Source organism: Megalobrama amblycephala, linkage group LG1 (assembly GCF_018812025.1).
Source record: "Megalobrama amblycephala isolate DHTTF-2021 linkage group LG1, ASM1881202v1, whole genome shotgun sequence".
Classification (NCBI taxonomy): Eukaryota; Metazoa; Chordata; class Actinopteri; order Cypriniformes; family Xenocyprididae; genus Megalobrama; species Megalobrama amblycephala.
This window is the reverse complement of record NC_063044.1, coordinates 67,515,928-67,539,337: the sequence shown is the minus strand read 5'-3', so window position 1 is coordinate 67,539,337 and position 23,410 is coordinate 67,515,928. Positions and strand designations below refer to the sequence as shown.

At 37.0% G+C, this 23,410-nt stretch overlaps 2 protein-coding genes across 9 annotated transcripts; both read left to right on the top strand.

The window, feature by feature from the left end:
• Positions 1-3,376: 3,376 nt before the first annotated feature.
• LOC125280699 (gastrula zinc finger protein XlCGF52.1-like) lies at positions 3,377-15,103 on the top strand. Of its 7 annotated transcripts, XM_048211448.1 has the most exons (6): positions 3,377-3,531; positions 5,664-5,824; positions 11,095-12,253; positions 12,350-12,445; positions 14,646-14,822; positions 14,947-15,103. In XM_048211448.1, exons 2-4 carry the CDS (start codon positions 5,719-5,721, stop codon positions 12,393-12,395), a joined length of 1,311 nt encoding a protein of 436 aa, XP_048067405.1. In that variant the 5' UTR covers positions 3,377-3,531; positions 5,664-5,718; the 3' UTR covers positions 12,396-12,445; positions 14,646-14,822; positions 14,947-15,103. The 7 variants fall into 7 exon arrangements, 6 of the variants coding, with proteins under 6 accessions (XP_048067405.1, XP_048067377.1, XP_048067387.1 ...); XM_048211420.1 differs by lacking the exon at positions 14,646-14,822; XM_048211430.1 differs by having other exon boundaries at positions 14,646-15,103.
• A 1,544-nt stretch (positions 15,104-16,647) lies between these two features.
• On the top strand, positions 16,648-22,272 carry LOC125280657 (zinc finger protein 501-like). 2 transcript variants are annotated; one of them, XM_048211361.1, is made up of 3 exons: positions 16,648-17,089; positions 18,100-18,309; positions 20,483-22,272. In XM_048211361.1, the coding sequence occupies exons 2-3, from the start codon at positions 18,252-18,254 to the stop codon at positions 21,871-21,873; spliced, it is 1,449 nt and encodes a 482-aa protein (XP_048067318.1). In that variant the 5' UTR covers positions 16,648-17,089; positions 18,100-18,251; the 3' UTR covers positions 21,874-22,272. The 2 variants fall into 2 exon arrangements, with proteins under 2 accessions (XP_048067318.1, XP_048067324.1); XM_048211367.1 differs by having other exon boundaries at positions 17,044-17,186.
• The last annotated feature ends 1,138 nt before the right edge of the window (positions 22,273-23,410 follow it).

Here is a 23,410-nt window from a genome sequence, read left to right as displayed (position 1 = left end):
TTTTCCACCATCGGGCCAAATAGTTCCGTGCCGATCCGGACCAGCTGGCCTGGTACGGTTTCGGTTTCATTTTCCAATGTGGGGCTATAATGGCCGCTCTTGGAATGTAAAAGTATTATAACGTATTATAACGCGGTCGTTGTAATAATAATTACATATAATTTCATAAGTAAACCGTTGTGTTACCAAGGCAACGACTGATGCTTTTACATTCCAAAGAGCGGCCATTATCAGCCCCACAGTGGAAAATGAAACCGGAACCGTACCAGCTGGTCCGGATCGGCACAGAACCATTCGGTCCGATGGTGGAAAAGCGAGACATATCCAGCTGCAGACCCGCAGCACCACAGTTTCAGAACCGCAGTTTCAGAACCGCAGCCACAGAACGGAAGTGAGGGGCGGGGCTTAACAGTCATATTTGCGCGACCCATACATATTTGTTAAATATAAGTTGTTTTTATATGTATTTTGATCGGATCGCTCATCTCCTTTTTTTGCATGACTGGATGTCGTCAAGATTCAAGTAAGTAAAATTCCTTACTTTTTTGTGTGTGTGTTTATTACAGTGTCTAAAACATTAGTCTAATACATTACTCTAATTTGATCTAGAGATTAAGTGCATGTTGTAATTCTACAACGTTGGGCCAGAGTGGTAGTCAAAATAGCCTGTGCTCCTTACACATTATATAAGGACACTGCACTTCTCACATGGTCACAAATTGAAATTCAAACTGTTATATGATTCATTTGAACTAAGTTCTAAATGTGCTTTTCTGTTAAATTAGTACTTAGTTTAGTTTAGACCATAATTAAACACAGGAATATATTTTATGTGGAATTTGAAACTCCATCATCTAGAGCAGTATCTGAAACTCCCTGTATCTTTGTAGTTTATTTGTTTTTTAACTTCTAAATGATCCTGAGATTTTTTTATTAGTGTTGCCCAAGTAGCAGTTTATAGCATCAGGCTCTTAATGTTTTGGATTTTTTGGGGGGGATGCCTGTTGCATTGTTCAGGGACAGGTGTGAATGGTCTTGAACATGAACCTGTAAGTGCTCTGGGGGGATGCATGTGTTAGTATAAGTAAAGAGCATAGGTGAGCCAGACAGTATTGTTTGAATGTAGTAGAGGAATTTTGATTAGCATTTGAATTTTATTTTTGAAATTATAATACTTTGATGGATATAGATCTCTACACTCGACACATGGTCTACCACCCTGTCTATTCTTTCAGTTTATCTACAATATAAGACCCATATGTATTATTCACTTATTTATATTTGTACTTTTTCCATTTCAGAATGCCAAGATGTCATCGGACCACTCCCTACTGGATGTATGCAAAGACATGATTGCACATTTCCCATTAAAGACGAAGAGAGGATGCTGCAGACACTGCAATAATGGATACACAAATACACTGTATCAAGTGCATGTGCGCCTGTGCTTCTCAAATGAAAAGAACTGTCTTAGGGACTATCGCTGCAAAAAACAGACTTCATTCAAACCACATTGAAAGTGATAGAAGTTTTATAAATACAATTTTTTCCAATATTTTATTAATAAATGCCTATTCATAAAAACATATGATTGTTGTGTGATTATTACTCATGATATATACTGTTATGGGGCAAAGTAAGCAATCAGCCCTGCAAATGAATGCTTAAATGCTCTGTATATCTGTTCATACAAAGTGAGTAAAAATACAGAAAGTCTGCTCCTAACTAGGCCCAATGTTGCAATATTACAACATTTCCCTAAAAACTTACTAAAATGTAAACATTTTTAAAAAATCTTTAATTTCTACATCAGAGGCCTCCTAAAACAATATCTGAGAGGTCAAAAAAAATGGTCATTTTTTTCCCCTATATTTGGGTTTTACAGGGTTATCAACAATACTTTTAAATAAAGTAATTTTTCTGTTCATAGGCCTAATATGCATAAGATATCATGATGTACAAAGACGAGTTTTAATTACCATGTTAATGGATAATACAAACTATTTTTGTTAAGTCATGAACTAATTTGTATAAACTCTGAACAAATACTTTTAACCATATAATTTTGAAAAATATATTAATGTTTAACCATATAGTAAAATGTCTCCCTTGACTATATGTGATATTTCTGTATCATGTTGTGAACTTGTGACAAATAAAGACACGGAGGTATGGGCATTTAATGTCAAAATATAGGCCTACATGTATTTAATCATTGCATATCCTTGAACAAGTGAAACATACATTTAAGCGATTTAACAACAGAAGGTGTATACGGTGAGTATGATATTTCTGTCATGATGTGGTGAACGAATATATATATATATATGTATATATATATATATATATGTATATATATATATATATATATATATATATATATATATATATATATATAAGTGTTTATCTGCTATAGGCTATTGAATCATTTACATTTTATCATTAAAGATTTTTTTGCATTTGTCAAAGATATTTATCGTGTTAATATTAAATAAATATTAAATAATATTAATTTTAATAATATTAATATTAAATAAAGATGATTATTTGTTTTTTGCTTGTTTTTATTTTATTATGAGCAGTTTAAATATGTTTTAACCCCTTTATTTTAAAAATGTTTTTTAAATATCCTATTTGTTTTCATACAAAGAAACACACGTTTCACTTGTTCAAGGCTTTTTTTTTTTAATGGTTAATTTTATTTGACATTAAATTGCCTACGTTACATAATCTAAGTATTATTTGTAACAATTTGAACATGAAGGAAATAATACAATCAAATATACAGTCAAATGTTGCACATTTATTAATAGGCTATATGTTTGAATTAATACAAAAAAAACGTAAATAAATAAATCTTCTCAAACTCTGTGTCATTATTATTTGGAACGTGGAGGAAATAATTTAAAATAAAAACGGCTGTTTTAAAATTGTGCTCTTTGTACACCATGATATCTTATGCATATTAGGCCTATATGAACAGTAAAATTTATTTAAAAGTATTGTTGTTAAATACTGTAGACATCGATCCGATCAAAATCCATGTAAAAACAACTTATATTTAACAAAAGAAAATGACATGTATGGGTCGCGCAAATAAGACTGTTAAGCCCCGCCCCTCACTTCCGTTCTGTGGCTGCGGTTCTGAAACTGCGGTTCTGAAACTGTGGTGCTGCGGGTCTGCAGCTGGATACTATTGGGAAAAGCGGCTAATGATGTCATTGTCCAGCTCAGTTCAGTTCTCATCCAATAGTGTTAGTGCAGCCAAATCAATAATATTGTTGAAAATTACTGAATATTGTTGAATATGTCGTTTTACAAAAATATTGTGGGCTTCACATGGATATGTTGCTTTCACCTTAAGTAACTGGAGTTTCATTTCTAAATAATAATAATAATAATCGAAGGCTAGTAAATTGGCGAATCTGCGACTTGGCTGCGCGGGGTTGTCCCGTAGGCGCGTGCGTTGGCGCGTCCGATGACGTCACCACTCGCGCCTTCCCTCAGTCAGTCAGCGTCGAGTCTTCTGAGGTGAGTTGAGCAGTTGACGGTATTTTGCACATTTACACAACCATCAAACACTCTTTATACAGTTTGTTTAAGCGACATTTTACAGGCTCGTTTCTGTATTGTTTTTATCGAGCACAGCGCTACTTGCGTCTTTTCTGACGTCTTCCTATTGAAATAAACATTTAGTGCAGCAGCAGCGAGCATGTGAGGAAACTATTGAATTAATTCAGACCAGAGCGATTGTGTGTGCTTGTTTGTGTGATTGTTTTAATTTTTGGGTTGAGTACTTTTCCTGAAAGTCGATTCAGAAGTTAAAGTTTGAGAGCTGTGAGCGGAATCGTTGGGAATCGATTTCAAGTTTTTCATTTTTTCTTTATCATAATTTATCTTTGGCAGATTACATACTTGTTGAAGAGTTGAGTTTTATGATCATTGTCTGTTTCTGTAGTACCAAAAGTTTCGTATGGTCGTAAATGAAAAGAGAATTAATTAATTGGCTATCGTTACCAAATAAAATCAGTTCAATGAAAACAAATTTTATCTCAACACTGCATATTATCACAGACCCTCCTTTAAATGACATTTAGATGTGGTATTAATGCATTCACACTGCAAATATAATCACATACAATTATGAGATTAATGTTTTAAATATAAAATCTTAATATAGAAAATAGAAATATGAAATGTTATGTTAAAATAGGGGGGAAACTAAAACCGCAGGTGGCAGCAAATCTTAAAGATATCATCCAAGATGTGCATGTCTTTCTTCAGTTGAAAAGAAATTAAGGATTTTGAGGAAAGCATTCCAGGATTTTTCTCCATATAGTGGGGTTCACTAGGTTGAAGGTCCAAATGTCAATTTCAGAGAAGCTTCAAAGGGCTCTACATGATCCCAGATGAGAAAAACAAAAAACAAAAAACTTTTTAACAACAAATGCTTGTCTTGCACTAGCTCCATGTTGTGCATTACACAATCACGTTGGAAAGGTAATGCATGATGTAGGCAGAACTACCATGCTAGGGTACCACGGGACACTTGACGTCTGAAGCTTGTGTCCAAGTAATAGTGATAACAGCCAATCACATTACTTTCCGGTGTTGTACGAACACAATTGGCTAGCGACTGCTCCAGGGTGTTTGCATAAAGCGATCTGATTGGCTGACGCCTGCGTTGGCGCTTGAAAAGTTGAGAAATCTTCAACTTCTGCTGCATGCAACGCGAGTGAAGCGATGCAACGGAACCCACAATTCTGTTCGGCAATGCATGATGTAGGGGTTTCGCAATATAAAATAAGAAAAAAATCCATATTTAAATATTGAAAAAATTTAGACAAATTGTAAATGCTGTGTAAATATATTAATGCCACTTCTCATTCTGTGTCACCTCTGTATAGCAAAGAAGGATTTTGTTGATAATGATTTAATTTGAGTGGTAACAGCCATAATGTATAGGCTACTATGCTAGTATTAATTTTTATTTCTTCAGGTCTTAAAAAGCCTTAAATTTGACTTTAAAAAATGTGCAGCAACCCTGAAAGAGAAAAATTAAATAAAGTAAAAATTATTTAGACTGATATCCCCCCCAAGGACTCTACAGATATCGCGATATATCGATTTCATGAATTCTTTTTGGCCACAAAAATCGTGGTGTGAAAAATATAATATCGTGACAGCCCTAGCATGACGTCACCCATTCAAAGTAAATGAGAAGCGTTAACTGCATAAACGTTAACTATCTGTCGCAAATGTTATGCTGTCCACAGCATTAATTAATAAAGACAATAACTTTAAATGAGCACAGAAAAACAGAAATAACCCGCACATATGCAGTGCTCGAGTCGCACATACAATGCAGACAGTTAAACCGGGAGAGCGCAGCTCTTAGGGGCCACACCATATTTCTACTCATTGCCTTTATTAGAAGAATCTGTTCAGCCCCCTCCCTATTAATATTCGGTGTTGATTACTACTGAAGCTTTGAAGCTTAAAAAATGGTATTCGGACCAGCCCTAATTTCTACCTATCTGCCTATATTGTAATGAAGAAGCAGGACAATGTTCTGGTTAGCAATAAAATAAGTTGTGAATTAGCAGTAGTTACAATAGACAGAAATGCTTAAATTCAGTAACTGATATGTTTTATTTTGGCAGATTAGCTCCTCCCATTTAAATGTATCATCAGTGAAGCTCCTCCCACAGCAGTCACATGGTTAGTGAAACTCCATATGCTGGAATATTTTTTCAAAGTGAGAACATGAGTGATCCAGAACCCTGCAGAATGAAACACACTGAAGATACTGAAGAACAAAGAGGTTGGTGTTTATTCTTCATTGATTCATGATGCTGAACAACATTCATGATAGAAAGATTCAAACACTTCTGCACATTTAGATATGAAAAATCTTAAAGCCCCCTGTAATCAATAATTGTATTCCTTAAAACTAATCTTTGATTATCAAAATGACATTTTAATGTTTTTTCATAACTTTAAAAACTTAATTTTCATCACACAGAGTTTTTAAAGGTCCCATGGCATGAAAATTTCACTTCATGGGTTTTTTTAACATTAATATGAGTTCCCCTAGCCTGCCTATGGTCCCCCAGTGGCTAGAAAAGGCGATGGGTGTAAACCGAGCCCTGGGTATCCTGCTTCGCCTTTGAGAAAATGAAAGCTCAGACGGCCCAATCTGGAATCTTCCCTATAGACAATTTTACTGTTTGTACACAATGATGACGTAGAAACGTATGCGCGCACATTTTGGCAACAGAACTATGGCGAGAATCAGCAGCGTGTCAAGCTACGCGAGCGGATTGAGCAACACAGACAGAGAAAGTTATTTTAAAAAGTTGACTTTATCAAATGGTATCCGGCTACCAGATCCGTGTACTATAGTGGAGTGTATAGAAGACGTTAGCAGATGGCCAAATATACAGTGGCCAGATATATATATACATATTTAGTTGAGAAACGTGTACACCAGAGAGAAATTACGAGCATATAAATCACTGGATGCTTATGAATACGTTGTCTGTGGTCATGTACAGAACGTCAAATACCATGACATAGACTCAGAGTTTTGTGTGTTGAAATCAGAAATTCTACCTAGTCAAAGACAAGGACACAAGACAACGATGCATGAGGCTTGGGTTATAATCAACCAACGAGAGAACTACGTCCTCACAGCGAACTGCACCTGTATGGCGGGGTAAGTAGGGTATTATTTGGTGTTGTGGGCTTGTAGCTAACATAGGTCAGAGCTCTGTTATATACGTAGTTGACATACAAAGAATTATGCTTCAGTGTTACTGTCCTTTCAGGTTTAACTTAGGCTATTAACTTTATCTCCTTTACATATTCTCATATGTTCTCATAACCAGGGTTTGAAACTACAGTTTTCATGAAATACACAGTGCCCAACAGTGTTCAAAATGTCAGCAGTCAGCCAGTATCATTCAGTTACAATCAAAACCTGTTTAGGCCTAGGTCGTATTCACACGTATTAAGTCAGATGTTTACCTACTTCATGGTCCGAGACGAAATTTGGCTGAAAGCAAATGTTACTTTCAAGCCCTGGTCATAACATTATTGATCAGCCAGTAAATTTATTATGTTTTAGTGAAATTTCAGGCTCGGGTCATGCTGCAGTCATGCAGCTGCAATATTATTCAAAGTTGAGCTCTATGTTAGGATGGGAAGGACTGAGAAAGCAGCAGTTACATCTGGAGTGTGCATGTGGAAAGACATCAGCAGGAAAGAAGTCAGACCAGCTCCATTGATTGAAATCATCTTCCATAAACCAAAGAGGCTAGACAGGCAGCTTCCAGCAGCTTTAACATCTGCTAGGAAAAATAGTATCACACCCAGGGGCATGTAATAGTTGACAGCCTAAATAAGCTTCCTATTGCCATAGTGTTTAGACACCATAATGTAGCATGAGAAAGGTGTAACTTGGTGATGCAGAGATGAAAATGCCTACAGACACAGTTTAATTATTATCAGTATAATTTGTTATGTTAGTTTGAACAGGTCTGCGTTTGTCTTCAGGTTACATATTTTAGAAATTACATTTGTTTGTTGTATATTGTACACCTGTGAGTTTAAAGCTCTGAACATTATGCAGCACAGTAACTGCATCTTTTTGTTGCTCTATTATCAGTGTTGACAGATGATGACATCCGGGAACTGCAGGTTGTGGACCCCTGTGCTGCAGTGCTTGACAAGCCTGGAAAATAGTGACACAGACACCACATCATCTGACACTGATTCAGAGGAGCATCCTGACTTACCTGAGCCTTTGACTGCTTTATTTGATGTAACACTCAGGGAACTCTCACCACAGGAAATGCAGGAAATACAACCTCATCAATGTGAGAAACTGGAATTTGTGACTCAGCAACAGTCAAAGTCAAAGGACTGGTACACCTATAGGGCTGGTAGAATCACGAGCACTAAATTACACCAATCGACCACAACTGACAAGATCAGCAAAACATACCTAAATGATATAATGCAGTATAAAAGAACAGAGTTAAATGTCCCATCTGTGCTTTAGGGTAAGAACATGGAGGAAACGGCAAGACAAGCCTACACTATATATGTCCCAAAGCCATCCAGATTTCAGCGTCAGCTCATGTGGCTTAGTAGTGAAACCTTCTGAGCCACACCTTGGATCATCACCAGATGGGATAGCAAGATGTACCTGCTGTGGCACAGGGGTGGTAGAGATAAAGTGTCCCTACAAATACAGCGATAGCCTTCAAGGATGTACAAAAGATGAGCAGTTTTGTCTGGACAAGTCATTCGCATTGAAGCATTCACACACATACTACTATCAATGTCAACTTCACATGTTTGTGTGTGATGTTAAATATTGTGACTTTGTGTTGTGGTCCAAGAAGGAGTTCATTGTGCAACGTATCCTAAGAAATGAAGAGATTTTGAAGGAGGCGTTTGCCAAAAGCACAAGACTTCTTTATCTCGAGTGTGTTGCCTGAACTACTGACAAGAAGACATAACCCTGTCTTGGTATCACAGAGAGCCTGCAAATACTGTGAAAGGCCAGATTTTGGAAAAATCATCATCTGTATCAAATGCAGCAACCACGTTTACTACACCTGTGCACACATAAAAAGGAAGCCAGCAACATGGTTATGTAGGGAATGTCTGAGAGTTGATGTTTGAATGATTACATTCGGACTGGGATATGTATTGTATTGTGTTATGAATCTGGTCCATATTACCCAGACCTACATTTATTGTTTTCCTTAATTTTTTTCCTACAGTCATTCTTTTCCTTCATTCTTTGCTACATTTATTCTTATTCTTCACCCAGACCTACATTTATCCTTTTCCTTACATTTTATGTTGTTGTTATTGATTGCTATGTGTCGATGCACTTTTGTTTAAAGTTTTATTTTGTAATGCTATAGTGCTTTAATAGCAACTATGTTGCTTGCATACATTTCTCAAATGGTTATTTTGCAATTAAACTATTAATAAAATCACTACAAATGAAATTATGCACTGTGAATTGTTGAGAGAATCTTGGGGGAAGTACATTATACACACCAGTGGCAGCCAATGTTGGGAGGTTTATTATAATGCATTAAGTTTCAAGTACAGTAAATACGTTTTACAAATGTAAATCACTTTAAAACTAATACATGGTAATGTGTTACTCATTTGTAAACAACACTCTTACAGAGGTCACAACATCGTCTAGCATGTTAACCTGCGACACTGGAATAACTGTTTACAAAATCTTAAAGTTTTTCCACTGACCGATAACTCACTCCACATGGATTCTCACATGAGAAAGTTGTCTAGATGTGTCAACTTCCTGTGCAGAAAGCTGCTTTTTTTCCTTTTGTGAAATGAGGGATACGAAGGGTTGCACCATAAGCTGCAAGCTCGTCTCTGATGAGAAATCCTCTGTCGGCTAAAACCTCATCCCTAGGCTCCAAAAGATCTAAGAAATCTTCAGACTCTTTAGTGATCTGCTTGTCTGAAACCCTTCCACCCCACCCAGGAGATATAAATGAAATTGCACCTGCTGGAGTGATGCCGATTAAATATTTAATGGTGTTGTTGTGTTTATAATTTGACCATGTCTGGGCCCGAGCAGTCAGATTACTGGGTCTAGCTATGAAAATTTCTGTGCAGTCTATTATGCACCGGCAGTTTTTAAAGTTCTGCTTGAATGTTTTTGGCATATTTTTAAGTATTGCGCCCTTACTTGGCCATTTAATGAGTGGCTTAAGGACCAAGGCCATACCAGGGACCCAGCTCCGCAAAATATTTGAAATCGTGGTTTTTGATACCTTAAATCTATATGCCAAGTCAGTATTACATAGGCTCGATTGATTTCATCAATATAACCAACAGGTGGTCTTCTAGTGTAAGTTTTTGGATATTTCTTTCAAAGCTGCCTGCTATTTTTGTAACCAGCCACAAAAAACAATGTTCACTTAACAATTATCCAATGTTGCACTTAACAGTGGTGTAGGAAAATGTAGATTTAGCTGCATTTGATTATTATTCTACATCGTACAGACAATCACTAATGTAAACGAGGATTACTAGAGTCCAATGATGCCTCATCTGCAAATAACACACACACTGTTTGTTTACTAGCCAAATCCAATGCCAGCTTATGAAACTAGCTGCATTGATAAACTACACCGTACAGACAATCAATAATGTAAACCATGCTTTCCATTAAACTCAAGATTACATAGATAAATTTACCTGATATAAAATGGGCGCTGCAGACGTGAGCATTTTTTATCATGTCCTCGCTCCAATCAACACGTTTAATCGCCTGCAGCCACAGGCGCCGCTGATTCTTCTGAAATGGCCGTGATCCTGTCGGAATCCTATAAAACTCAAGCCCATTGGTAGAATATCGATTAGTGTAATTGTAAACACAACAACCAGACATTTGATCCTGGGAAACCGTTTTGATAAACTTTATGAGTTGCTAACACGTTAGAACCACTGGGGAACAACACCACTTCCGTTGCCAAAATGCGCGCGCAACTATTTGATCACGTGGGCTGTAAAAGGGTCTATATGTCATCATATGGGGAAAGGTTACCTCCCCCTTCTCTGCTTTGCCCGCCCATGAGAAAATGAGATACTACAGTGCGAGGCGAGTGCAAGATTTTTTTTTCCTCGAGAGACATCATGGCTTGCAAACAAGAGAAGCATGGCAGTTGCTCAGTGTTTGGATGTACAAATAAACACCAGAGTCTATTTTTAGTTCCTTCATCCGAGCCTATAAAGAAACAGTGGGTTAATTTTATTTTCCAAAAAAATGTGCCGATACAACTTTCCAAAGTTTTGTATGTCTGTGCCACACAATACTAATTTTGGCCAAATCTCATTTTTTTTTAAAAATGCAGTTTATCGCGTTTTGGAACCAAACTCTTCATATCTTCCTAAGCTCCTATGGATCATCTTCAATGCTTGTTTTGTAACATTTTTCAAATTTTCCGTTCCCTCCTTATATATGGTTTTATACGTAACAGAGACGTTTTCACTCTAATGATGTAATGCAATTCTTTTTTTCTGTCATTTTAGAGCTGATGGAAGTGAAGGAGGAGAGTGAAGAACTGAGTGAAGTGGAGGAGAAACATCATGTCAAACCTGGAGAAAAATATTTGATGGACTCAATGACTGAAAAGACATTTCTAAAGAAAAATAAATCTTTCACCTGCACTCAGTGTGGAAAAAGTTTCACAAACAATCGTAGTCTTGAGATTCACATCAGAGTTCACACCGGAGAGAAGCCGTACACATGTGATCAATGTGGGAAGAGCTTCACGCTGTCAGCAAGCCTTAAATACCACATGAAGAGCCACACAGGAGAGAAGCCGTTCACATGTGATCAGTGTGGAAAGAGCTTCAAGAAAAAACATCATCTTGAGGTTCACATTAGAGTTCATACTGGAGAGAAGCCATTCACATGTGATCTGTGTGGGAATAGCTTCACACAATCATCACAGCTTCAAAACCACATGAGAGCCCACACTGGAGAGAAGCCGTTCACGTGTGATCAATGTGGGAAGAGTTTCACCCGATCGGAACACCTTAAAGATCACATGAGGATCCACACTGAAGAGAAGCCGTTCACGTGTGATCAATGTGAAAAAACATTTGTTGTGGCATCCTCCCTAAAGAAACACCTTAGAGTTCATACAAAGGAGAAACCACATTCATGTTTTGTATGTGGAAAGAGTTTTTCAGTGCTCCACAATTTACGTGCACATCAGAAAATTCACACTGAAGTAAGAGATCATGTGTGCTTTGAGTGTGGGAAGACTTTTTCTTTTGTGAGTGTTTTAAAACAGCACCAGAAAATTCACACTGGAGAAAAACCTTACAAGTGTTCACACTGTGACATGAGATTCAATCAGTCATCATATCTGAAAAAACATGAGAGGATCCACACTGGAGAAAAACCTCACAAGTGTTCATATTGCAACAAGAGATTCAGTCGTTCAACACATCTGAAAACACATGAGAGGATCCATACTGGAGAAAAACCTTACAAGTGTTCACACTGCGACAAGAGATTCAGTCAGTTAGCAAATCTGAAAAAACATGAGAGGTTCCACGGTGAAGAGAAGCCGCACACGTGTGATCAGTGTGGAAAGAGTTTCACTATTAAAAGTCACCTGAAGCTACACATGAAGATCCATGCAGTGGAGAAACCACATGACCGCAGTCTGACATCACAGTAAGTAGTCACAGTCAGATCTCTCCTCTCCACCTCCACAGGACAGGTTGATCTCATATCATGTCTGTTGGAATGTAACTTATTTGTTTTTGTCAGAACCACCAGAAATCATCTGGAAGGAGAGGACAGAGAGATCCAGTGATCCAGAACCTGCTGATTAAAACATCACAATACTGAAGAACAAAGAGGATGGTGCTTATTCTTTATTCCTCATTCATTCATGCTGAAGAACATGCCGATTAGACATGCCGATATTCGGTAATACGATATATCATGATAATGAATATGCACGATATTGTGCACTTCAAAATACCGTAAATAATAATTTATTACCAATTTTTTTATACAAAAATTTTTTATAATGCCTTTAAGAATACTTTCCCCATCAACCGTATAAAATGCACAACACCACTGTATTCTGCGTTAAAGGGACGCGCACTCAGATGTAAACAAGCCCAACAAGAAGCACATGGCGGAACGAGTGAAGGACAGGCGCTGAATGAAAGTGCACGTTCACTCTCTACATTTACATTTTAGATTTATTCATTTGGCAGATGGTTTTATCCAAAGCGACTTACAAGTGAGGATTTCAACAAGCGAGTCATCATGATGAGGCAAATAGACACAAGAAGTTTTAGGCAGTGCTCAGAGTATCATAAGCTACAATAGAGAGGAATTAGTGGAAGTGAAAGAATAGGTATAGAATAAGAAGTATAGTATAAGTATAGGCAAGTATAGTATAGTAAGAAGTATATAGTATAAGAAGTTTTTTTTTTTTCTCACGAAAGAGATATGTTTTCAGCTGTCTTTTGAATATTGCCAGGGATTCAGCATTCCAGATGAAGGCAGGAAGATCGTTCCACCAGCAAGGAACAGTGAACGAGAATGTCCTGGAGAGTGATTTTGTGCCTCTCTGTGACGGAACCACAAGCCTTCACTCCTTTAGTGATCACAGGCTTCTGGTAGGAGTGTAGACTCGTAAGAGTGAGTGGAAGTAGGAGGGTGCTGAGCCTGTGGCAGATCTGTACGTAAGTGTCAATGGCTTGAACTTTATGCGGGCAGCAAGTGGTAGCCAGTGCAGAGAGATGGAGAGAGGCATGATGTGGGCTCTTTTGGGCTCATTAAAGACAAGACGTGCTGCAGCGTTCTGAATCATTTGTAGAGGCTTGATTGTGCATGATGGCAGTCCAGCCAGAAAAGCATTGCAGTAATCAAGCCTAGAGATGACCAGGGCCTGGACCAGAAGTTGTGTTGCATGTTCTGTTAGAAAGGGCCTGATTTTCCTGATGTTGTATAGTGCAAATTTGCATGACCGAGCTGTCTTTGCAATGTGGTCTTTGAAGGTCAGTTGGTCATCAAGGATTACTCCTAGATTTCTGGCCGAATTTGATGGGGTAATTGAGGATGTGCCTAGCTGGATGCTGAAATCGTGATTTGGTGTCAGATTTGCAGGGAAAATGAGAAGCTCTGTCTTAGCCAGTTTGAGCTGTAGATGATGTTCTTTTATCCATGATGATGATGTCCGCTAGGCAGCTTGAGATTCGTGCAGCTACTGTGGGATCATCTGGTTGGAATGAAAGGAAGAGTTGTGTGTCATCAGCATAGCGATGGTAGGAGAAACACTCTCTGACGGCAGAGGGCGCTGATGGAACAGTAGAAATGCAGCGGTTACCCTGGAAACCTTGCAAACAAAGAAACTGCTAGTGAAGGTTTTTAAATGCTTCAGATAGCCATTTTTTGTAATCTCAATGTTGTTCATCACAGCACCAAATACTTAATACTTAAAGACTAAATAGGCTATTTATTTTCAAATGTTGACTCTTGATTTTATATTCTAAAAAATTTAAGTATCACTACTTAAAATTAAGATCACCCGAGAGTGAATTGCAATTGCTTTGATTGTTGCGATCCTATCAGACTTATGATAGCAACTTGATTCGTAACAAAGCACTGTTCGCCAGAGGAGAACTGGCCCCCTGACTAAGCCTAGTTTCTCCCAAGGTTTTTTTCTCCATTTTAACACCTATTTGCCACTTGTTTGCCACCTGATGTCACCTGTTGGAGTTTGGGTTCCTTGCCGCTGTCGCCTTTGGCTTTTTTAGTTGGGGACACTTGACATTTGACTTGACATTTGATATTCAACAGTATTCTTGACATTTATTCAACAGTGCTTTGATCTGCCTGCATTGACACTATTCTTGAAGAGCTGCTGTGCAGCAAAAATTATGTACCAGTTATCAATGTAAAGCTGCTTTGACACAATCTGCATTGTAAAAAGTGCTATATAAATAAAGGTGACTTGACTTGCTAGCCCACCCAAGCTCTTACACACAATAATAATGATAAACGCACTAGACAAATACAGCTGATGTGAATACATCTTCATTTACAGTCAAGCAATGAATTAATGGATAAACAGAAACCAACAGAACAAACTTGTTGCCTCTGGACTCACTGAAAATGAAGAGACTAAAGCAACATCTGGGCCAGATGAAGCAGTAAGAGCAGGAGTGATGGAGGGTCTCATCACTACACCATTTCCAGGATCTGCTGTGTCTCTCCATCCTCGGTGCTTTAGTCTCTTCAAAAATGCACAAACTTTAATTCAAATGCAGTCATTTTAACAGAGCAATGTCATTTGATTTCTGTATTAAAAGTAACAAAATGATACTTCCTTTATATTTTTGTTTCAGGTTTTCCCTTTCTTTTCACAAATGCCACCAGGTCCTGCTCCACCACAAAAGCACTGCAACAAATGTACAGACATCAAGATTCAAATAAGTTCTGTAATAATTCTGTTTGAAATTAAAATTACAATAAACTACAACTTAAGATTTTTGATTTATAAAACAGATTTTGTTTTATATTTGCATTCATGTATTGTGAACAGTGTTGACAACAGTGAATTCTACATAATAGTTAAAGGTGCCCTAGAATAAAAAATTGAATTTACCTCAGCATAGTTAAATAATTAGAGTTCAGTAGATGGAAATGACATACAGTGAGTCTCAAACGCCATTGTTTCCTCCTTTTTATGTAAATTTGATTTTTGCAAAAGACCTCTGAAGAACAGGCGAATCTCAACATAACACCGATTGTGGCGCAACAGTCGGGATCATTAATATGTACGCCCCCAACTTTTGCATATTCCAGCCCATGTTCAAGGCATTAGACAAGCCAGTATTAACATCTGGAGCTGCACAGCCGAATCAACAGAAAGCAAGTAAGCAAGCAAGAACAACAGCAAAAAATGGCAGATGGAGCAATAAAAACTGACATGATTCATGATATCATGATATTTTTAGTGATATTTGTAAATTGTCTTTCTAAATGTTTCGTTTGCATGTTGCTAATGTACTGTTAAATGTGGTTAAAGTTACCATCGTTTCTTACTGTATTCACAGAGACAAGAGCGTCATTATTTTCATTATTAAACACTTGCAGTCTGTATAATTCATAAACACAACTTCATTCATTATAAATTTCTCCAACAGTGTGTAATGTTAGCTTTAGCCCCATTAGCCACACATAGGCTACTATCAAACTTATTCAGAATCAAATGTAAACATCCAAATAAATACTAACATGATCTGCTATGCTGCATGACGAACACTTTGTAAAGATCCATTTTGAGGGTTATATTAGCTGTGTGAACTTTGTTTACGCAATGTATTATAGAGTGGCGAGCTTGGGGGCAGGGAGTGCAAGGATTTAAAGGGGACACTTGCTGAAACAGCGCATATTTAATTATGCCCCAAAATAGGCAGTTAAATTGAATAATAAAAGATATATGGGGTATTTTGAGCTGAAATTTCACAAACACATTCTGGCGACACCTTAGACTTATATTACATCTTGTGAAAAAGGGTTCTAGGGCACCTTTAAATAAACATTTAGTAAGCATCTATATGGTTTAGAATATGTAAATCCACTTTGGAGAATCACAGACGCAAATTCCTCACCTTTCACAAACGCATCGTTTAACTTCAGAAGCCCCTCCCCGGAGCCATGTGGAGTACGTTTATGATGGATGGATGTAGATGGAGACATTTTCTTCAGCTTCACACTCGTTGTTCCCAAAAATAATGAAAATGAAAATTATATAAAATGATATTAAATACTGTGCCTGCTGCACCCATGGTACGGCAGCAAAGTTCCTTGATTATTACGCCAGAATGAGAGTATAATTCCTAGCCATATCAGCCTAGAAAATCACAACTTTTCATTTTCCGTCGGCCTTAGTACACAATGTAACTACAGAAGAGATGCTAATGGTCTAATCAGATTCAATGAACTATATAAGCTATGCTTAAAGTGTTTTCAAAAAAATATTTAGATTTTTTTTTTTTTTTTTTGAAAACAAACTATTTTCAAAAAAAAAAAAAAGTGGTGTGTTCCTTTATGTTTATTTAATTAAAAAAGCCAATTAGAAGTAGGAGTATTATAAGAATAGCAATGCTGTTAAAACGATATACCCATCCCTATGAAAGTAAGTAGGAGAGAGAGATCCATCTCATATATTTTTTTACTTAATTTTGCTTTGAGTAATTATTGATTCACTGTTACACTTATGTAGGCTGTTTACTTTTGTTTGGCTTTTACATTTCTCAATAAAGCTTTTGATGGCCAAATGTTTACTCCTTAGGCTACATGACTTTGATTGAGACGGCTGTTTGTCTACATCAAAGTAACCGATATTTTTGTTTGACGCGTTTTATAGAATTTGGCGGTTTTTTTTTTTTTTTTTTTTAGAATTTGGCGCTTTTGTTGATCTCGCCTCGCGGCGATGACGTCATCAACAGCGCGCGCTCAGTCAGCGGCGTCTTCTGAGGAGAGGTGAGCAGTTAATAGTATTTCTCATATTTACGACGCTGTAAAATACACTTTACACAGTTTGCAACAGTATGAGAGGTCCTTTCTGTCTTTTTTTGATGTGAGTACAGCGCTGTTTGTGTGTTTGCTGACTTAAGCAATGAGTATGTGAGGAAAACAATCAGTACATGTGTGATTTTGAGTGATTGTTTCGATGTTTGGAGTGAAAATGTTGCTGTTACTGAATGATTTGTGAGGGGAATGCTGCGATTTTATTTTTATAACGTTGTTTCTCTGGTGTTTTATCTTTGGCAGATCAAATTTGTTGTACTTTATATCGTTAAAATCAAGAACAGATACTGCTAATTGCTTAAAACAGCCTATATAGTGAGCTATGTGGGACATTCAACTATAAATATGAACAAAATTACAGACACTCGATTAAAATTTTGCTTTGTGGTAATCTTTCTGTCACTGTCTTTGTTTATCATTGTCAGTTTCTGTACAGATAAAACTATAAAATATTAATCATTTCATTATTATGCTGAATGTAATTATTAGAAAACCAAACTATATTTAGATACTGTGTGATCTATTGTAGTTATTTACCTGTAGCTGTTAATGAAAATGGGTCTTGTCAAAATTTGTTTTTTTATTTTTTATTCTTACCATTTGTGGTTTACATTATATTCTATATTTCTAGACAGATATCATCTTATATAGTAATAGGGGGCAGAATTAAATAAATATGGATATAAATGTTAACAAACAGACAAAACAGAAATGCAGAGAATGTGTGAATTTCCACAGATGTGAGTGCAGTGTTTTTGTGTCATTGCTGTTATTTTTAATATAGTAATACAATGATTTACAAAGAGGCAACTCTTTATATTTGTAAGGCTATGGTTTCTTCAAAGATAAAATCTGGAGGACATCTGCTTCACTTACATAAATGCTTAAGTTTGTAAATAAGTTTTAAAAAAAAAACCTGATTTGTTGTTGTTAATTTTGGCAAATCTGCTTCTTCCACACAGAAGTTCATGTTCAGTGAAGCTCCTCCCACAACTATCCTGCCTTCAGTGATTTCCCCAATAAATGCTGGAATATTCCCATCAGACGAGCATCAGAGCATCAGGAGGAGCTGAAATCTGCAAAGACTGAGTTTATTAAAGAGGACAGTGAGAACATGAGTGATCCAGAACCCTGCAGAATGAAACACACTGAAGATACTGAAGAACAAAGAGGTTGGTGTTTATTCTTCATTCATTCATGATGCTGGAGGTTGTAAAGCTTCAAGAAGATTTTGATTTATTATATTAGGACAAATCTTTAAAGCTGTAAAATAATATAGCTGAAGCATCCAGTAATAAAAGGGACACTTTCTATAAACTGGACAGGGGTGGGAATCTTTGGAGTCTCACGTTTTGATTTATATCGATTCTTAGGCCATTAAAAATCGATTTCCATTAAAAATCGATTATAGCTTTGATATTTTCATAATTTCATTTTAGATTTGATTCTTGGAATTTTATTTATTTGAACTCAAAATGAAACTGAAAAAGAAAGGAAATTAAATGTTTAATTAAGTTTAAAGGATTAGTTGATGGAGATGTTCAGTAGTGTGTCAGAGTGCCTGTGTGGAGAGATTGATGAACTGTTGATTTACTTCGAACAAATGATCTAAATATTTTATATTGAACTATTTTATTCATAATAAATTGCGTTCCCTGCCTTGTAAGATATTGGCGATACTAGTTATATTGTTGTAATGTGTTCCCCTGTTGCAGTTTAATGAAGACGTGTCTGCTTATTAGGGCTGCACGATATATCGCATGAGATTGTCACGCGCATTTCGTCAGTGAAGCCGGTTCCCTGATTACCGCTAAATCGCCATCACCTGCTTTCAAATGGAGCGACATTTAATAGACAGAACCGTAGATCACTGAAAAGCCACGCGGTATCACGTTCATTATCGAAGGCGATTCATCTGCGATATGAACGCGATATTGCGTGGCTTTTCAGTGATCTACGGCTCTGTCTATTAAATGCCGCTCCATTTGAAAGCAGGTGATGGCGATTTAGCGGTAATCAGGGAACCGGCTTTACTGACGAAATGCGCGTGACAATCTCATGCGATATATCGTGCAGCCCTACTGCTTATGTTGCATTTTTATTGGGCTTGTTTTGCTTTTTTGTGTTATCTGCAACCCTTCATTGGAGGGGAGAGTTCAGAAGAGACATCTTACATTTATATTCAATTACACACTGTTATCCATTTACAGTCACCATTCTTATAAAATACTTGAATTACATATGGCTTTTAAACCTAAATTTAATGTCTAACAACAGATACTTCAGCAAAACGAATGCATCCCTTCATGCAAAACGGAAATACTCGCGTACACTTACAGATAAGGATATAACCGTGAAATGAAAGTTTTGTTCAGAGGAAACATCACACATTAAACAGCACATGCATCGGTCAAAATGCCTGACAGGGCAAGCCATGTTAAACGTTACATTAATGCATTAGATTGAAGTTTAAAATAAATTCTCATGTTTTGGGCAGCTTGGATCAGGCACCTTTCCTCCATTATTTTTGAATGCATTATTTGGTGCTGTAATTTGCAGATGTTTTCCATGCACAATGGGCAACTAATTCATATCGACATTCGTTGTCAATGATTTTCATTATCGATTTTGGTTAGTGTTGCAGCCCTACTTTATATGGCCACAATGCTCTTTAAGATAACGGCATCGGTCGACGCTAGTTTAATGACTGTTTTAACAACTGATTGTTTAATGTAATGCTATGTTTTAACTTTTGCAAATGGATAAGTGAAGAGTAGTCAGGAACTCGCTGCATATTCAAGTCCAAATGAGATGTGTAGACAAAAAAAAAATCCAAATAGTGAATCATTTCAAGAGAGTCCAAACACTACCAGAGATTAAAAAAAAAAACATCAAATGCGAGTTAAAAACAAATCTTTACTGAAAATAAAATGGTGGATGTTTGTGACCTTTGTTAATACTAAACTTGCAATGCTTAGTTCAGGAGCCATTGTAAGTTTAGCATTGACAAAGGTCAAATGTGACCGAAACATTTGCTTTTTTTTTTTTTTTTTAGGTAAAGTTTTTATCTTGCATTCAATGTTTTTTTTTCCTTCTTTGGTAGAGTGTGCGGACTCTCTTGAAATATTCACTGCAAATGGATAAGTCCATGGGCTTCTTCCAGGCTGAATATATCTCAAAATTGGGAAAATCGTGATTCAGATTATTTGTTTTATGATCGTGATATGAAATATTTTGGGAAGTTCATCCACCTCTAATTTGAAGATCAATGTACCTCATTCATGGAAGGTTTTATGGACACATTTTTCAGTAACTGAAAATGAATCATTTTTACTTTTATTTCAGAGTTGATTGAAGGAAATGAGGAGAATGGAGGACTGAGTGAAGTTGAGGACAAAAAGCATGTCATAACTGGAGAAAAAACTTTGAGTTGCTCTCAAACCAAACAGAAAGATTTAAAGAAAACAAGAGCCAAGAAATCTTTCTCCTGCACTCAGTGTGGAAAGAGCTTCACAAGCAAACTATGTTTTGAGCGTCACATGAAAGTTCATACTGAAGAGAGACTGTTCACATGTGATCAGTGTGGGAAGAGTTTGTCGACCAAATATAATCTTGAGCTTCACATGAGAATTCATACTGGAGAGAAGTTGTTGACCTGCACTCAGTGTGGAAAGAGTTTCTCAAACAAACAAAGTCTTAAGCGTCACATTAGAGGTCATACTGGAGAGAAGCCGTACACTTGCACTCAGTGTGGAAAGAGCTTCAAAAACAAATATGAGCTTGATGTTCACATGAGAGTTCACACTGGAGAGAAACCATACACATGTGATCAATGCGGGAAGAGTTTTACGCAATCAGGACACCTTACAGAACACATGAACATCCACCCTGGAGAGAAACTTTACAAGTGTTCATACTGCGACAAGAGCTTCAATCAGTCAGGAATCCTGAAAAAACATGAGAGGATCCACAGTGGAGAAAAACCTTACAAGTGTTCACACTGTGGCAAGAGATTCAATCGGTCAGCAAATCTGAAAACACATGAGATAATCCACACTGAAGAGAAACCACACACATGTGATCAGTGCGGAAAGAGTTTCTCATTAAAAGTACACCTTAGGAGGCATATGAAGGTTCATACTGGAGAGAAACCGTACACTTGTGATCAATGTGGAAAGAGTTTCAAACAATTAGCGTACTTTAAAGAACACATAAACATCCATACAGGAGGGAAGCCTTACACATGTGAACAATGCGGAAAAACTTTTTGGTTGTCTTCAGTCCTGAAGATGCACCTGAAATTTCATACAAAAGAAAAGCCACATTCATGTAATTCATGTGGAAAGAGTTTTTCACGTCTAGAACATTTAAAAATACATCAGAAAATTCACACTGGTGTGAGAGAGTACATGTGCTTTGAGTGTGAGAAGACTTTTACTACAGGGAGTGATTTAAAAGTGCACCAGAGGATCCACACTGGAGAAAAACCTTACAAGTGTTCATACTGTGACAAGAGATTCATTCTGTCAGGACACCTGAAAACCCATAAGAGGATTCACACTGGAGAGAAACCTTACAAGTGTTCACACTGCGACAAGAGCTTCAGTCAGTCAGCAAATCTGAAAAGACACGAGAGGATGCACACTGAAAAAATATATCCCTGCACTGCATGTGGGAAGTGTTTCAAGCATTTAACTTCTCTACACAGACATACAAAAAGAAATCACAGTAAGTAGATCATCTTCAGATCCAGCACTTTCAGGTCTGATGCCGCATCCTCACCAAATGCGATGCAAAAATGCATAAAGCAGTAAACTATAATTTGGATAAATCTGTCTAAACCAGTGATTACATCTGACATGACAAAGAAACATTATCTAAAGTTTTCACAGTGAATAAAATTGGTGGTACCTATCAAAGTAACATCCACATAGATGGCAGGACTCAAGGTTTCCCAGCAGAACATTGCACAAAGCATCACGCTGCCTCTCCCGGCTTACCTTCTTCTCATAGTGCATCCTGGTGCCATGTGTTCCCCAGGTAAGAGATGCACACGCAGCTCTTCGTGGTCCAGTTCTGATGTTCACGTGTCCACTGTTGGCTCTTTCGGCGGTGGACAGGGGTCAGCATGGGCACCCTGACTGTTCTGCGGCTATGCAGCTCCATACGCAACAAACTGCATTGACCCTTTGTCCAGTTCACCACTGTTCCTTCCTTGGAGCACTTTTGGTAGATACGGATCACTGCAGACCGGGAACACCCTACAAGAGCTGCAGTTTTGGAGATGCTCTGACCCAGTCGTCTAGCCATCACAATTTGGCCCATTTTTCCTGCTTCTAACACATCAACTTTGAGGACAAAATGTTGACTTGCTGCCTAATATATCCCACCCATTAACAGGTGCCATGATGAAGAGATTATCAGTGTTATTCATTTAACATGTCAGTGCTCAAAATGTTATGCCTGATCGGTGCATATATATATATATATATATATATATATATAGTAGTTAAATTTAGGTATTGGGTAGGATTAAGAAGTACTAATAAATAGCCAATATCCTAGTAATATGCATGCTAATAAGCAACTAGTTAAAAGACCCTAAAATAAAGTGTTACCGTAATTTTTTCAAATTTTTTTTTTTTGCTATAGATCTTTACATTTTAGAATGTAAAGCCATTCAGTTTTATTCATAAAGCCAATAAGAAGTACCAGATCAATAAGCAGTATTCTAAGAATACTGATACCATTAAAACCTTAACGATACCCATCTCTAGTAGGAGAGAGATTAATCTAATTAGTTTTCACATTTACTTAGTTTTCTTTGAGTAATTGATTATCTTTACTTTTTATGTTCTGTGAACAACTTTTATTGTCTGCTGATTGGAAAAAGTAATTTTATAATTTTAGTTTTAATATCTGAAATCCATGTATTATGTTTGCTCTTTGGACGTTCTGTTTAAAATTTCTCAATAAAGCTGAATTCTTTTTCCTATTTCTCATGACTGAGTTCTGCTTGTAACACACAGATTATTAATTGGATACGTCGATAATACTGTTCACTGTACCTACCAGCAGAACCATTGACGATATCACATTCTTCCATTTGATATCCCCTCTAGAAAGCGCTGAAATAAAAATCATTAAACAATAATGTCCTGTATGCCTTCTGTCCTAATGCCTGGTACAGACTACACAATGTTATTCCAATTTTGCCACGACCTGCTTGATGTAAGGTGTCTGGGGATTTGTAAATGACAATGGGCATCGGGA

What these genes read in the sequence shown, in the direction of transcription:
- LOC125280657 (XM_048211361.1), top strand. Translation starts at nt 18,252, where the DNA reads ATGAGTGATCCAGAACCCTGCAGAATGAAACACACTGAAGATACTGAA. An exon ending in AGATACTGAAGAACAAAGAG is followed by an intron (nt 18,310 to 20,482) that starts GTTGGTGTTTAT and finishes CTTTTATTTCAG; the next exon opens with AGTTGATTGAAGGAAATGAG.
- LOC125280699 (XM_048211420.1), top strand. Translation starts at nt 5,719, where the DNA reads ATGGTTAGTGAAACTCCATATGCTGGAATATTTTTTCAAAGTGAGAAC. An exon ending in AGATACTGAAGAACAAAGAG is followed by an intron (nt 5,825 to 11,094) that starts GTTGGTGTTTAT and finishes CTGTCATTTTAG; the next exon opens with AGCTGATGGAAGTGAAGGAG. An exon ending in GACCGCAGTCTGACATCACA is followed by an intron (nt 12,254 to 12,349) that starts GTAAGTAGTCAC and finishes TGTTTTTGTCAG; the next exon opens with AACCACCAGAAATCATCTGG.